We start from the raw sequence: 16,336 nt of genomic DNA on the forward strand, positions 1-16,336 counted from the left end.
GCTGGACCTCCAAGGGGGATGGATTACGAGATCCCACGTAGATTGAAGAAGAGAACGAAGCATTCAATGTAAGAGTGTGAAAACCTCTCCCTAGTAGACGCGTTTTAAAATCGTGAGACTGACAACAATACTTAACGAGCCAAAACGAACAATATATACTAGCGGTGGACCTGGACTGTTGTTACCGGGTGTGAATGAGTTGATATATTATAATGTTTTAAAGTATGTAGTGCAATCATATTATAAAATAAGAAAAAGGGATCCATGAGTCATATGATTTGAGAATGACCCTCTTAATAAGCCCTCTTACCTTCTCACTTTGTTCCTCTATTTAAGCCTTTCTCAACCTCCTTCCCTCACTCCAAATCAAACTCTCTTCTTCTTCTTCTTCTTCTCCTTCTCCAATTTTCTCTCTCTAAAAAAACCAATCTCTCTCTCTCTAACGAGGAACAATGGAGACCAATTTTGTTCCTAACGATGAACCCTTTTTGTTTTCTCAACGCAGCGTTTGGGTTAACGGACCGGTGATCGTCGGCGCCGGACCGGCGGGGCTGGCGACGGCGGCTTGTTTGAGAGAACAAGGCGTTCCATTTGTAGTGATTGAACGAGCCGATTGCATAGCTTCGTTATGGCAAAAACGGACTTACGATCGGCTTAGGCTTCATCTTCCAAAGCAATTTTGTCAGCTCCCTCGGCTTCCATTTCCTCAAGAATTCCCAGAATACCCTTCCAAGAAACAATTCATTCAATATCTTGAATCCTACACACAGAAATTCGAAATTAAGCCACGGTTTAACGAAACCGTTCAATCGGCTCGGTTCGATCAGACCGGTGGGCTTTGGCGTGTCAAAACAGAGTCCAGTCCCGGTGAGGTTGAGTACGTTTGTCAGTGGCTTGTTGTTGCCACCGGCGAGAATGCTGAATGTGTCATGCCGGAAATTGAAGGTCTTAATGAATTTTCCGGCGAGGTTTTGCATGTTTCCGATTATAAATCCGGCGAGAGGTTTAAAGGGAAGAATGTTCTTGTCGTCGGATGTGGGAATTCCGGCATGGAAGTTTCTTTAGACCTTTGCAATCATGAAGCTTCTCCATCAATGGTGGTTCGTAGCTCGGTAAGAATCTCTAAAGATATTTGTGGAATATATTTCGTCTTATAACATTCATGTAATAACATCAGATTATACTCTCAATTCCACTTATGTTTCTCATTCGTTTTGTTTTTTTTTCGTATTTTTAAGCTCGGATTTCAAATGGGTTACAATTTTTGTATTTTTAAGCTCGGATTTTAAATGGGTTTTTTTGATCAAATTTGATTTTGTATTACAATTTTTGTATTTTTAAGCTCGGATTTCAAATGGGTTTTTGTTCTAATTTGATTTAGTATTATAATTTTATAGGTTCATGTTTTGCCGAGGGAAATTCTTGGGAAATCTACGTTCGAATTGGCTGTTTTATTAATGAAATGGCTGCCGCTATGGCTGGTGGACAAATTGATGCTGATTTTGGCATGGTTAGTGCTTGGGAGCATAGAGAAATATGGGCTAAAACGGCCATTAATGGGGCCATTGGAGCTCAAGAACACGACAGGAAAAACCCCTGTTTTGGACATTGGAGCACTTAACAAAATCAGATCCGGAGATATTAAGGTTGTTCCAGGGATCAAAAGGTTCAACAGAACAGAAGTCGAGTTCATCAATGGCGAAAAAATGAGCATTGATTCAGTACTTTTGGCGACTGGATATAGAAGCAACGTGCCATTTTGGCTTCAGGTGAGAAAGATCGAAACATTGGAATCTCCTTCATTTGTATAATCCTATGTTGTTAGTTTTTTTTGTTTCCGAGATCTAGGAAAGAAAAACGAAACATTTCTTATAAAGGTGTGGAAACCTCTCCTTAAGGCGATGTGCTAACAAGAACGCTAGCCCCTAAGGAATTGGATCGTGAGATCCTACATCCGTTGGAGAGGCAGCGAAACATTTCTTATAAGGGTGTGAAAATCTTTCCCTACCCGAGCTGTTTTATAAACCCTGAGGGAAAACCTACAATATTTGGGTTGTTACAAACGATATCAGAGCCAGACACCGAGCCGTGTACTAGCAAGGATGCTGGCTCCCAAGAGGTGGATTGTGAGATTCTCACAGGTAGACATGTTTTAAAAACGTTGAAGGAAACCCAAGAAGACAATATCTGCTAGTGGGTCGTTACAAACACTAAGCGGAGCCTTTCAAGGGTGAATTGTGAGATCCCACATCGGTTGGAGAGGAGAACGAGCATTCCTTATAAGGGTGTGGAAACCTCTTCTTAAAGACATGTTTTAAAATCGTGAGATTGACAGGAACCGTACCGCAGACACTTTTATGTTTCAAAATCTAATGTTTGTTTTGGGATTGTTTGTTTCAGGAAAGGGAATTCTTTGGCAAAAATGGGTTCCCAAGAACACCATTCCCAAATGGATGGAAAGGAAAATCTGGGCTTTATGCTGTTGGGTTCACAAGGAGAGGGCTATCAGGAGCAGCCTCAGACGCCATTAAAATTGCCCAAGACATAGGCAGTGTTTGGAGAGAGGAAACAAAGCAGCAAAAGAAGAAGAACCCAATTGCTTCCTTAACAAGATGCATTTCTCAATTCTAAACCAAAAACCCTAATCTTCATTGTTCATTCTTTTGCTGTAAATTCCCAATTCCACTGTAAAAAAACAAAGGATTAGAGATAAATATAGACAGTAAAAAGGATGAAAAAAAAAAGCCCAAGTTTTGACTTGTTTTTTTTGGGCATTTTTTGTTGAAATATATATATATATATATATATATTATATTAATAAATTTCATTTCATTAATCTAATAAAAAAACCACACAGATTCATGTTTGTTTTTTGTTGGCTCACTTGCTGCTGTCTCCCCCATTGAGCTACTTTGTTGGGGTGTCATTGTTTCATTCAACAGTTCCTTAAATAGAGCTTCTACACTTCAATGGATGGTCATGATCAATTAGGTCTTGAACTAAAAAAAAAAAAAAGCTCTTTTTTTCTCTCTCCTCTCTTTTCAAGGTGAGAGAAGCGATGTGTTGATACGTCATTGGAGGATCGAGTCAGGTCGAGAAGCCCCACGAGATTCAATGTTCTCATATTGCCAAGTTGCTCACAGGCTTCTATCAAAGGGTATCAGTTGATAGAGGTAGGACCATGGATAAATCGAACTTAACTTCACAATCATTCTCTCTCTCTCTCTCTAAACTTTAACTCTAGTTACTTTGAGTTTGACCATTTTGACTTGAAAGACGGAAAATTACGAGCAATACTTGACTGCTCGCTAGGTTATAACTCAATCACTGTCTCGTAACAAACTGTGATTGAAACAGTAGGTTGAACATAACAAACTGTGGTTGAAATAGTAAGCTGAACGGTAAGAGATGAGTGCAGTTCAATTAGCAAACATGAGGCATTGTATCTCATAATTTTGCAATGTTAGATATAGATTTGAAAATCGACTCTCGTAATCAATTCTATCATATGTTTAAGAGGATAAACTTGTCTACAATATCGTGACAGTATGCTCGATAAGAATAGTGAAATTTCATTGTAAACAAAAATTGAAAACTTGGGTATAGTTCACAAGGCATTGACTCCAACAGGGTGCCCGAAAAATTGGAAACTTGGGTATAGTTCACAAGGCATCGGCTCGAACTGGATGTCGAACTTGAATCGAAGACATTCATTATATTAAACTAACGTGATAACCAACTACACCATGACAACAATTGATTAACGAAATTTATAAACGGACTCAAATGTTTTTGATGGAATACTAAGTTTTTGAGTCAGGCAAGCACATGTGAGACGGACTAGAAAGACGGCTTAATTTCGTGAACAATCCAAGTGTCTAAAAGAAAAATGTGTCATTGAACAGTGTTTATGATCGTTAACGTGATCGTAATCAAAATTTTATCATATCGAAAACTAGAAGATAAATTGTAGGTGTCACAATCATGAACATTGGTATGAGTATAATACACACAAAATAGGAAGGTCATTTTAAAACAAGGAAATGATGTCATGTAGTAGATAGGGAACAGTTGGACCATTTATTATGCAAAAACATGACATTATGAGCTATAACTTCCATCGTTGTATCATCATATTACTTCAAAATCAAATCAAAATTTAAAAATCGCTTTTTATAAAAAGATTAAAAATTTTCAATTATGAGTTACGGGCTAAAATGATCGAAGATTCAGAGTCGAGTCTGTCTTCCTCGCTAGAAGTTGAAGGGTATTTTTGGAATTCTGCTTACCGCCACATGGGTTACATTTACTATTAACGATGAATTTTGTATATCTAACTCTTTGCTCACCCGAGCTCAACTTGTAGAGGTGTAGATCTGAATCCTATAATCTTTGGTCAGTAATACAATATGTTTCGTCAATAGATATTTTGTATGCAACCCTTGTTGATTTCTTCACGAAGAGATTAGAAACTAAGGATGGAAGAACCTAGTTGAACCGGATCAAGAGTCATAACTAAGTTTAGTTGACATTTTTTGTGAGATCCCACATCGGTTAGAGAGGGGAACGAAGTATTCTTATAACAGTGTGAAAACTTCTTCCTAAAAAGACGCATTTTAAAAATTGTAAGGGTGATGATGATACGTGATGAGCCAAAATGGACAATATCTGCTAGTAGTGGACTTGAGCTGTTACAAATGGTATTAGAGCCAGACACCAGGTGGTGTGCTTGCGAGGACGTTGGGCCCCTAAAGGGGGGTGGATTGTAAGATCTCACCTTGGTTGGAGAGGGGAACGAAACGTTTTTATAGGGGTGTGAAAACCTCTTTCTAAAAAATCATTTTAAAAACCATGAACATGACGACGATACGTAACGGGCTAAAGTAAACAATATCTTATGAGTTTGGGCTGGTACATTTTTTACTCGCCTCTGCCCCTTACAATAAGGGCAACCCGTACATGCTTTTTCCTTTCGTTTAGCGAAATAGCCTATTAGCTTTCTCCGATCATAGCTTTTCCGACCTATTAGCTTTTGAAAGGGAGAGAGAAATGTGATGCAATTTCACATAAAATAATGTAAAGTGCTTTTGTTTGTCATATGCAATTAAATTTGGGCATTGCATTGCTTGAAAGTAGCAAAAAGCCCACAAATAGAAACTACATGGCGTGGCCTTGTTTGTCTCCTACACACTTATTCTTTAGAACAGCCCACATGAACGCTTGACTTAATGTAACGAGTTTTAAGCATTTGAAAAGTCGTTCTAAATAATTCGAACATAATATTTTTTATCCTTAAATTTTGAGTGTAGTTTCCATTTGGTCCCTAGATTTCTTCATTTTACACATTTAGTCTTTACGAGTTTTTTCGGTATTTGCTTTCAGTGATTTGCTTTCCGTGATTGGTATTAGTTTTCACTTTGTGATGAAAAATTAATGAAAAATAAGATATAAAAGGGTAAGATTTTGAGATTATAGGACAAAATAAAAACTAAATCCGAAGTTCAAGGAGTAAAAGTGTAAATTTCAAGACTAAAAGAGGCTAAATTGAAATTATACTAAAAGTTCAGGGTCCAAAATGCAATTTTTCATTCGAAAATGGACAAACGAAAATATGTGAAGATAGTGACCAATAGTCTCTCTTTTTTGGTTTTCTCACCCTACTAAGAGTAATATTTCAAAATTAGAAAGAGATCGGATATAAAATACTAAAAGTTTAGGGACCAAAAATGCAATTTTTCATCTAAAAACGGAAAAAAGAAAATATGGGTTTTGCAGACAGTGATCCATATTCTCTATTTTGATTTTCTCATCCTACTAACTCAAAGTTCAGTGAGTAAGAGAGTAATATTTCAAGACTAGAAGAAATCGAGTAGATATTATACTAAAAGTTCAGGGACCAAATATATAATTTTCCATCCGAAAACTGGAAAACGAAAATATGGGTTATGAAGATAGTGACCCATATTCTCTCTTTTCCTACCTCACTAACTCAAAATTCAGTGAGTAAAAGAGTAATATTTCAAGACTAGAAGATACCGAATAGAAATTATACTAAAAGTTCAGAGACTAAAGATGCAAATTTTCATCCGAAAACGAAAAAACGAAAAAATGGGTTTTGAAGATGGCGACCCATATTCTCTCGTTTGGTTTCCCTATCCCAATAACTCAAAGTTCGATGAGTAAAAGAGTAATATTTCAAGACTAAACGAGACCCGTTAGAAATTATATTAAAGTTCAGGGACTAAAGATGTAATTTTTGAATCGAAGAACGAAAATATGGGTTTTTGTAGATAGTGACCCTTGGTTTCCCCACCCCCACATTCTCAAGTTCTCCAAGCATTATCTACTTGAAGAAAGACTTAGTGCAGAGAAAAGGCATAACTACAACACGTGGGATACTCAATAATCTTGAATGAAATAACCCTATCAAAAGGGCCCAAATTTGTAGTGCCTTCACAAACCATTGAAGATGCAACTTCAGATAATTGTTCCTTCACATGTTATCTGTCTGCTATTCTTGCACCTCTATCTATCTTTTGATGAGTATTATCTTTTCAATATAATATGTAGCAGCTGTGTAAGCTTATCGCTAATAGATATTGTCCTCTTTGAGCTTTCTATTTCAAACTTCTCTTCAAGATTTTAAAACGCATCTAGAGAGAAGTTTTCACGCCCTTATAAGGGTTACTTCATTTCCCTCTCCAACCAATGTGGGACGATCTTACAATCCATCTCTCTCGGAGGTCCAGCGTCCTCGCTGGTACACCATTCGTTCCCCTCTCCAACCAATGTGGGATCTTACAATCCACCTCTCTCGAAGACCTAATGTCCTTATTGGTACACTGCTCGGTGTCCGAGTCTGATACTATTTGTAATAGTTCATCTCACCACTAGTAGATATTGTTCTCTCTAGGTTTTACATTCTGGGTTTTCCCTCAATGTTTTAAAACACAGGGAGAGGTTTTCACACACTTGTAAAGAATAGTTCATTCCCCTCTCCGATCAATGTGAGATCTTACCGTCCATCTCCCTTAAGGATCCAGCGTTCTCATCGGCACACCATTCTGTGTCTGGCTATGATATCATTTGTAACAATTCAAGCTCACCGCTAGCAGATATTGTTCTCTTTAGGTTTTTCATTTTGGACTTGCCCTTAATGTTTTAAAACACATTTACTAGGGAGAGGTTTCCACGCCCTTGTAAAGAATGGTTCATTCCCCTCTCCGACCAATGTGAGATCTTACCGTCCACATCCCTTCGAAATCCAGCGTCCTCATTGGCACACTACTCGGTGTTTGGCTCTGATACCATTTGTAACAGTTCAAGCTCACTATTAGCAGATATTGTTCTCTTTAGGTTTTCCATTCTGAGTTTTCCCTCAATATTTTAAAGATATGATCATGGAGCCATGAGGGTCTCTTTTCAATCCATTAAGCTACTCCAAAAGGGTACAGTTTTGTTGGTAGGAGTCTTGGATTTGTTTACCTAACTCTTGCTTTCTTCATCAAATCATTGGTTTCTTCCTTAATTCACATGTTTTTTCTATTGCACTCCTTTCATTAGAGCCTTAAACCCTTGTGGGTTTTAGGTAAGTTGATCCATCTCCTCTTCTAGAGATGTTAAACATGGCCTCTTTAAACTAATAATAATAATCTCAGTCATCGTCGAGGTTATTTTAAACGATATCTATGGTTTCATTGTCTTAACACGTCAATAGTTCCAGTTTGTTATCCATTAAAGTCGAAAACTTCTTAGGTGAACTGCTCTATCTTACCCATTAAAAGGGTGTTAGGAAGTGTTCGTCGGGATTGAGATTTCGACATACTAATAGTATAAAGATATAGAAGGTCTCATTGTTCCTAACATATCACTCGTCCAATTTTTTTGTGTAGTGATGGGTTAGGACGGTCTTCACAATTATGACATAGGAATATAGAGACATGTAGAGGGCTTGTGTCCTAACATATCACAGTTCTCAATTTGTATCATTCAACTTTATTGGAGTTGACTGAGGTGGTGGGTTTGTTCATTTACCCAATATATTCTCGGGGTGGATTTAGTTGATGGGTTCTTAAGTTTTCTCAATTTTGACGTACGATTATAAAGATATATAAAAGGTCTCATCTATTCCACTTTATTGGGGTCGAGCGAGGTGGGTTTGTACACCTTCTCGACTTTGACATGTCAGTAGAAAGGTATAGAAGTGTCGTTGTCCAAACACATCACTCATACCAATTTTTATCATTCAACACTTTGTCGGGAGTCGACATAGGTGTCGGGTTTGTCCATTTTTCTCAATTTCAACGTAAACGAACATAAAGATATAGAAGATCTCGTTGTCGTAACGCAATACTACCCGCCATAGAAGGTATAAAGCGACCATCAAAACTTTTCATGCATAAAGAGAATTGAAAAGGAACCTTCATCTAAACAAGGAAGTTCATGCTTAATTGGGCAAATGATTCTGATAATCTGACAATGACAAACCCAAAAAGAAAAAGAAGAAGAAAAAAGTAATGTCTACGAATGGGATCACCCACATGTGATAAAGATGGAATTTTTGACCCATATTATATTCTGACAGACAAACTCAAAACCCCTTCAGGCAGCTCTGCCGCATGCTTGGTTGTCAGCCTGTTCTTTTGTTTTTTTCTTGTCCAAAACCGGACATAGTTGTCTCAAAGTTGAATTATCAGGTTTCACTTGGACAAAATAAAACCAAAAAACCCTAGCTACGGTTATGATTATTGCGATTCCCAAACAGTTCTAGAGCTGTTCGGTGTGATCATACTCGTTCTAATGCAATGGATCCCATTAAAATTTTGGAGTTAAGCTCTAAGATCTCATACGGATTGAAGAGGTGAACAAAACATTTTTTTATAAGAGTGTGGAAACCTCTCCCTATCAGACACGTTTTAAATCCGTTGACAAAATAATACCAAAAAACCCTAGTTAGGGTTATGATTATTTCGATTCTTGAACAATTCTAGAGCTGTTCGGTGTGATCATAACCCTTTTAATGCACTGAATTCCGTTAAAAATTTTCTGTTAAGCTATGAGAACTCACATCAGTTGGAGAGGTGAACGAAATATTTAATATAAGAGTGTGGAAACCTCTTTCTACTAGACATGTTTTAAAAATGAGGCTGATGACGATACGTAACGGGCTAAAACGGACAATATATACTAGCAGTGGGTTTAGGTTGTTACATAAGCATGCCGAATACATTTGCAAAAACATCATCGGGCTAACTAAACCCTAAATTTTGCAAAACAAACAGATGGGGGCATTGCTTTTTTTTTTCTTCCTTAAAAATTCTACTGTTTATGCTCTCATTAAAAATTTGGAGTTAAGTTGTAAGATCTCACTTCGGTGTGAGAATGGAACAAAACATTACTTATAATGGTGTGAAAATCTCTTACTACCATACGCATTTTAAAACCATAAAGCTGACGATGATATGTAACGGGCTAAAACAGATAATATCTACTAGCGGTGAGCTTGAACGATTACGTAAGCATGCTTGGAGGAGAATATCATTAAGTTCAGAACTCGTTTACAAAAATAGTGCTGGACTAAACCCTAAATTATTATGGGAGAATTTCAAATTGTTCTTTTATTTTTATGTAAACATTTATTATGATATGTTTTTTATAGGTTCTTGATCTATCACTTTTTTAAAGTCAATTTCTTTTGTTTGGATTTGAACGGATTGGACGAGAAATTATTTGACGAGTCAGCTATAATAAGTCGATTGTTTTATATCTAGGAATGTACAATAAAAAAACCATAAACGTATCTCGAAGCTATATCTGTTGGTGGTTGGTGGATGGAAATCCCACATCCCCTAATTAGGAAATGATCATAGTTTTATAACCAAATAATACTATCTCCATTGAAACGAGGTCTAGTGGAGAAGCCCAAAACAAAACCATGAGAGCTTATGCTCAAAGTAATATCATACCATTGTGGAGAGTCGTATTCGTCTAACATGGTATTAGAGTGTCATGCCCTAAACTTAGTAATGCTAATAGAATTCTCAAATGTAGAACAAAGAACTCCAAAAGAAAAGGAGTCAAGGCTACTCGAAAGCATAGTAAAAAATAACTAAGACTCGAAAAGAAAAGGAGTCGAGCCTCGATTAAGAGGAGGTGTTGGTGAGCGTGGAAGTCCCACATGGGCTAATTTAGGAACACTATCTCCATTGGTATGAAGCCTTTTGGGAAAGCCCAAAGCAAAGCCATGAGAGTTTATGCTCAAAGTGGACCATATGATACCATTGTGGAGAGTCGTATTCGTCTAACAATATCTATTGTTTATTAGGGATCGTGGGTATACATGTCACAGGTATTATAAGACGACTTTATTGAATAATTTTTAAAGAGAAGGAAACGAAATGGTCTATTTAGTTACAATGTTTGTTTATATGCTGTAAAGTCATAAGATTTCTTTTTTTCGATAACGAGCATACATTATGACTTATCGTGAACCAAAATTTTAAATTTGAGACATAAATTAATCGTGAGATTGAAAATATGTTAAGCTTTATCGACCATACGCGTACCCCTATTTACAATTTTCTCTTAAATGAATTTGAATTTTCAACCTTTCTATATATATATATATATATATATATATATATATATATATATATATCTTTTGAATTAAAAAAATTTACCATCAACTCAATAACCCTCCTAAGCATTGATGGGCTGGGCCGTATTGCTGAGTTGGGCCAAAAAGGCTTTAGCGTTTAATGGGCTTAGGTTTACATCAGTTAACAATGATCCAAACCCTAAACGAATTGGATTTGAGCCTTTCCTTTTTAAAATCTGGCCCACAATTTCATTTGATGACAAAAGTCGGCCCACTAGTATTTTAGGGAAAATATTTGTGTACAAAAGCATAATTTGCGCGCGGAAGTTCATCGTTCTTTAAACTGAAATCGCTCTGACGAGAAGTTTGATGATATTAGGGCTCGAAGTTAATGGCGGCTCACGTTGCTGTAAGATGACGCAGGTATGTTTCGGTGATTTTCTTATAGGGAGACCTCATATAATCCTAATTAGTTTTAGCTAATTGATTAGTCGAATTCGAAGCTAATATCGTTCATTAAACTAAGGATCGTTATCGGTTAGTCTCATAATCAGAAGTATCAGATTCTTTTTGTTCGCCGATTAGATTGAATTAGGTGTTTTTTTGATCGATTCGATTCGTACATTCAATTTACCTCTTGTTTTATGCACGACAGTCCGATGATTCAAAGAATATATCTCGATATTTTTATTTCAGATTTTGTACGAGTTGCTGCAGTCTTCTTTTTACTTGATTTCAGAATTTCGAAGATGATTTCGTGTAAGCAGTGGTTTATGCTGATGCGTGAACCGAGTATCTTCTGAACAAAATTTATCGGTATGTATTTTTATGATTTTTGTACCGTTACACCTTTATAACCTTTTGGTTTTACTGAGTTGAACTTGTGAATCAATTTATTAAATAACCATACTACGAACTTGTTCTTGTCTGGATTCCATACTTCTAATATCTTTCATTTTTAAGTATTATAATTATAGCGATGTGTTCTTTATTTAATGAATACTATGTCTTGTTACAGATTTTCCTAATTCATAAAATAATATACATTCAAGAATCAAGTTTGCCTCCCCTAAGAACATTAGATCTATACTTGAGTTTTATTCATTTACAGATTGTTACATGCAATTAGGATCCCTCTGGTTGTAATATTCTCTTCAGTATGTTATTCAAAATACTTCTCCTAAAACAAGTTTTTCCCCTTGCATGCTAATTTTTTATTTTATTTTATTAATCTAATCAAATTTTTAGGAGATTATGTTCATTAGTTTGGTATCTTACTGTTTCTTAGTAGTCTTCATTTCATGCAGGCCTAAGTCATTCTATTTGTATATTTATTTTTGGTCATTACTTTACTGCAATGTACTCTGTTTAGTTTATACATTCTGATATTTTTGGAATCATGGGTTTTTTTAAAGATGCCTCCGAGTGTAGTAACATTAAGTAAAATAAATGTTATCTAAGAGAAAATTCAATGAATAAAATAGATAAACAAATTCTTTATATTAAATTGTTAATAATTAGTGGTTATAGGGCATGAACATCAATAGCAGTAATATTAGTTGAGGAATGAAAAATTAGCATGGCAATATTTAGTTAGATTTAGTGAGAATGAAGTAGTCACTTTTTGTAATCCAAATACATCTTTTTAAGTAGGTTTACTCAGAGAAGGTTAGGAATCATGACTCTTCACAGTGGTATGATGTTATCTACAATGGTATGATATTATCTACAATGGTATGATATTATCCACTTTGAGCATAAACTCTCATGGCTTTGCCTTGGGATTCCCAAAAAGCCTTATACCAATCGAGATGTATTCCTTACGTATAAACCAATGATCATTCCTTAAATTAGCTAATGTGGGACTCCCTCCCAACAATTCTCAACAATCCTTCCCTCGAACAAAGTATACCACAGAGTCTCTCCCAAGGCCTATAGACAACCGAATTTTGCTTTTTACTAAACCAAGAAACTAATGAACTACCAAGAAATTGACAAGTTTCACTAGTACTTTTACGATCAAGTAAGCTTTCGGTAAAATTTGCTTGAGAATATCCTACTAATTTAAACTCAATATTTCTAGGATACCACGATCCTAAATCAATAGTTCATGAGATTCCTTAGGACAAAATTGAAGCTTAGTACAAATACATACACTAAATAGGGTCTACTGGAGGTTAAATAAAGTAGAGATCCAATCATACCTCAATAAGATTTAGTATCCACATATTTATCTTTTTCATCCTTGTCAAGCTTAGTGGACATGCTCATGGACGTGCTCATGGTAGTTTTTGCAATCTTGCCTTCATTGAACTTGAACCTTTTAAGTCAATCTTGACTTCATTGAACTTGAACCTTTTAAGTAAATCTTTAGTGTATTTCTCTTGATTTGTAAAGATACATTTTTGAGTTGTTTGATTTGAAGTCGAAGAAAGAAACTAAACTCTCTCTTATACTCATCTCAAATTCATTAGGCATACATTTAGAAAATTATTCACATAAAAAAGAATTAGTAGATTTATTTGCACTAATAACATATCATTTTCTTTAATTTTAATAAAAAAAGTAGCGTTGAGTTTACTTATTTTAAAATCATTACCAATAAGAAAATTACTAAGTCTATCATACCAAGCTCATACCAAGCTCGCACTCTCGTAGTGCGAACTTGTTTCAAGCCACAATGAGCATTTTTCAGCTTGATTTATGATTACCATCCTTAAGTTGAAAAAGTAATGTCTATAAGTTGAAAAGGGCTCATTGTGACTTAAAAGAAGTTCGTAGAGCTTGGTATGATAGACTTAGGTAATTTTTTTATTGGAAATGATTTTAAAATGGGTAAACTCGATATTGCGATATGCTATTAGTGCAAATATATGTTGATGATGTCATATTTGGTTTTACTCATTCCTTCTTATGTGAAATTTTTTTTAAATATATGCATAAGTTTGAGACAGTATGATGAGAGAACTTAATTTCTTTGTTGGACTTCAAATCAAACATTTTAAGGATGGTATCATCATAAATCGAGAGAAATACACTAAAAAACTTCAATGAAAGAATAACAATGATGAAAAAGGTAAAGGTGTGAATATTAAATTTTATCAAGGTATGATTGGATCTCGTACTTTATTAAACCGCTAGTAAACCCGATATTATGTTTAGTGTATGCCTTCATTCTAGGTTTCAATCTTGTCTTAAGCAATCTCATTTACATGTTTAAAAAATATTTAAATATTTGCTTGTAACTATTGATTTAAGATTATTGTATCTTAGAAATGTTGAGTTTAAATTAGTAGGATATTCCTATGCAAATTTTGCCGAAAGCTTACATGATCGTAAAAGTGAAACTTGTCATTCATTAGTTTCTTGGTTTAACTAGCTGATATTTTCTCCAAGGAGTTGAATGTGAGCTTGGAATTATTCATTCTTGGTTTAATTTATTATTTTTCAATGGTTCATTTGGATGATTTCAAAATTTGAGAAAATTAAAAAAAAAATATGCTCTAAATTTGTTGTTTTATAATTTATGAATCATGGGATGGTTCATATATGGGGGAGAATATGCTCGAGTTACACTGAATTTTAAGTATGAAATTTATGATATATTAGAATGCATCGATATTTTTATTTGGGTTTTATGAATTTCATACTATTTTTCTTGAAATGTTTATTTCATCTCATAGGTAGATTGTTGGTTTATTGACTCTTAATATCAATTTAATTAATTTTAATTAATTGTTGGTTTGATGATAACAAACATACACTTGATTATTAATAATTATTAGTGTTTTGAATTGTCCACATTCGGAAATAGCAATTTCAATACTTTCTTTTAATCACTCAAATCAAAGTAGAGCTAAATTGAACAACTTATAATAAATATTCGACGTTAAATTGACATCATGGACTATAGAACTTTGGAAAAGTAACAAAGGTTAGAGTTTTTAATTATTTTTCAAAAGTAGAAATAAAATTATTTATACATCAGGACAATTGAATTAAAAAAAAAAAAATTGTTATTCATGTTATTTTTATTAATATTATTTATTATTATATTTATAATAAATTTTTAATTTTTTATTATTTTTATATTATATTATTATAATTTTAAAAAAATCAAATTAATTTTTTTTTAATATTTACTTTTAAATCTGCCGTTTCCATTTCTTTCCTTTTCTTTCTTATTTTATAGAGTGAGATTTTCTCTTATACAGACATTTTTATTGTATTATAAGGAAATGGTAGGTGATTAAATTGTATTTTAGTATTACGATGTGTCTCTTCAAATACCTGTACGGTTTGATCTTTGAGTTTGCTCTTGAACTCTTGGTATAGTATTTGAGCTCTAGTTCGAGGAGAGAGTCAAGAAAGTTTAAGAGGCGCTTGGAGAGTGTAAGTGAATCAAAAAAAAAGTTTTAGAGGCACTCAGATAGTGGAGTATCGCGTTTAGAAGGTAGAAAGTTAGGTTGCATTTGACCAAACAACTATAAAATTGTATTATTTTCTAAGTTTTTTATAATTGTTTATTATTTTGACTTAACTGTTATATTGTATTAATTATTCTCTTCTACTTATTTCTAAAATGTTTCATAATTAGAAAAATTAATCACGCATAAATATTTTTATTGTTAAAACTCTACTCTCCTCGAATTGGCATGCTCGTCCAACAACTCACTATATTTTTCTCAAACTCATTTTCGTTCTTGATTCTTCTCTCACCAATCTCATTTTCATTCCTTTTATGGGATGAAAGGCATTTTTATGGAATCCAGGAGAGATTGTGATGGGATGATGGAGCTATAATGAGTACATCTTAGAGTGTTTACTAATAGAGAGTGAGAATGCCAGTAGTACATATTTCATTTCATTTTATGGAATCCTTCCCATTTTTCCAGTTCAGTTAGGTTCGGACGCTGAAATTGTGAAATTGAATTGAATAGGTAAATGAGTAAATGAGATGAAATAATGAACTATTTTAGAGAAATTTTTGTTTGAAGTTGGCTAAATGACGATTTCAAATGCCTTAAATAAGCTCTCTAGTAGCTGGTAGCGGTTGAAATTCATGCTCCCATCTCGGTCGTTGACTCTCAAAGTCAACAATGGAAGGTATGTGCAAAATTAGTTCTATTTACTTAATGTGTTAATGCTTATCAGAAATTGACACTTTTACCTCTTAATTCATTATCTAAGCATACACAATTTTCTTACATTTACTTAATTAGGATCGATTAAGTGTCATAATTAATTATAACTAATCAATTTCTCATGAAATAGACTAAACTTCAAGAGCAGCAATAATAAAATGCCCGAAACAATCCAAATTAGATAATCTCATTCTTTATCTGGTCGGAATTATAATACTGGGTCCTTGGTTACTTTACATCATTTGCCATTTTCTCTCCTTTAACCTTTCTATGTATATTTTTTTGGTTTCCCCGGATCTTCTTTCACGTTTTCAAACGTCAAAAATCCTATCTCCGTTGCATGTATATACAAAAGGCGAGACATAAAACCGAATCAATCCAAATTTATTGATAATTAAAAAATATTATTTTGCTTAGGATATAATTAAATATTACATTCATTTGTTATATTTTTTATTTTAATTTTATAATTATTTTGACTATTTATTCTAGATTTTTTTTTTAAATAATTTAAAAATGTAATTCCTTCAAAATATATATTGAAATTGAGGATTTAGTCTTCAAAATAAAAAAATAAAATAAAATAAAATAAATA

The 16,336-nt window shown here is 34.1% G+C and overlaps 1 protein-coding gene and 1 long non-coding RNA gene across 2 annotated transcripts; both read left to right on the forward strand.

Moving 5' to 3' along the window:
• The first annotated feature begins 395 nt into the window (after window positions 1–395).
• Window positions 396–2,735, forward strand: LOC111466845 (probable indole-3-pyruvate monooxygenase YUCCA8). Its single transcript, XM_023111505.1, has 3 exons — window positions 396–1,112; window positions 1,398–1,769; window positions 2,401–2,735. The coding sequence occupies exons 1-3, from the start codon at window positions 453–455 to the stop codon at window positions 2,629–2,631; spliced, it is 1,263 nt and encodes a 420-aa protein (XP_022967273.1). The 5' UTR covers window positions 396–452; the 3' UTR covers window positions 2,632–2,735.
• An 8,178-nt stretch (window positions 2,736–10,913) lies between these two features.
• On the forward strand, window positions 10,914–11,593 carry LOC111466902. The gene is made up of 2 exons (XR_002714433.1): window positions 10,914–11,020; window positions 11,294–11,593. It is a non-coding gene; the product is annotated as an uncharacterized LOC111466902 (long non-coding RNA).
• The last annotated feature ends 4,743 nt before the right edge of the window (window positions 11,594–16,336 follow it).

Source organism: Cucurbita maxima, unplaced genomic scaffold (assembly GCF_002738345.1).
Source record: "Cucurbita maxima cultivar Rimu unplaced genomic scaffold, Cmax_1.0 Cma_Scf00032, whole genome shotgun sequence".
Taxonomy (NCBI): Eukaryota; Viridiplantae; Streptophyta; class Magnoliopsida; order Cucurbitales; family Cucurbitaceae; genus Cucurbita; species Cucurbita maxima.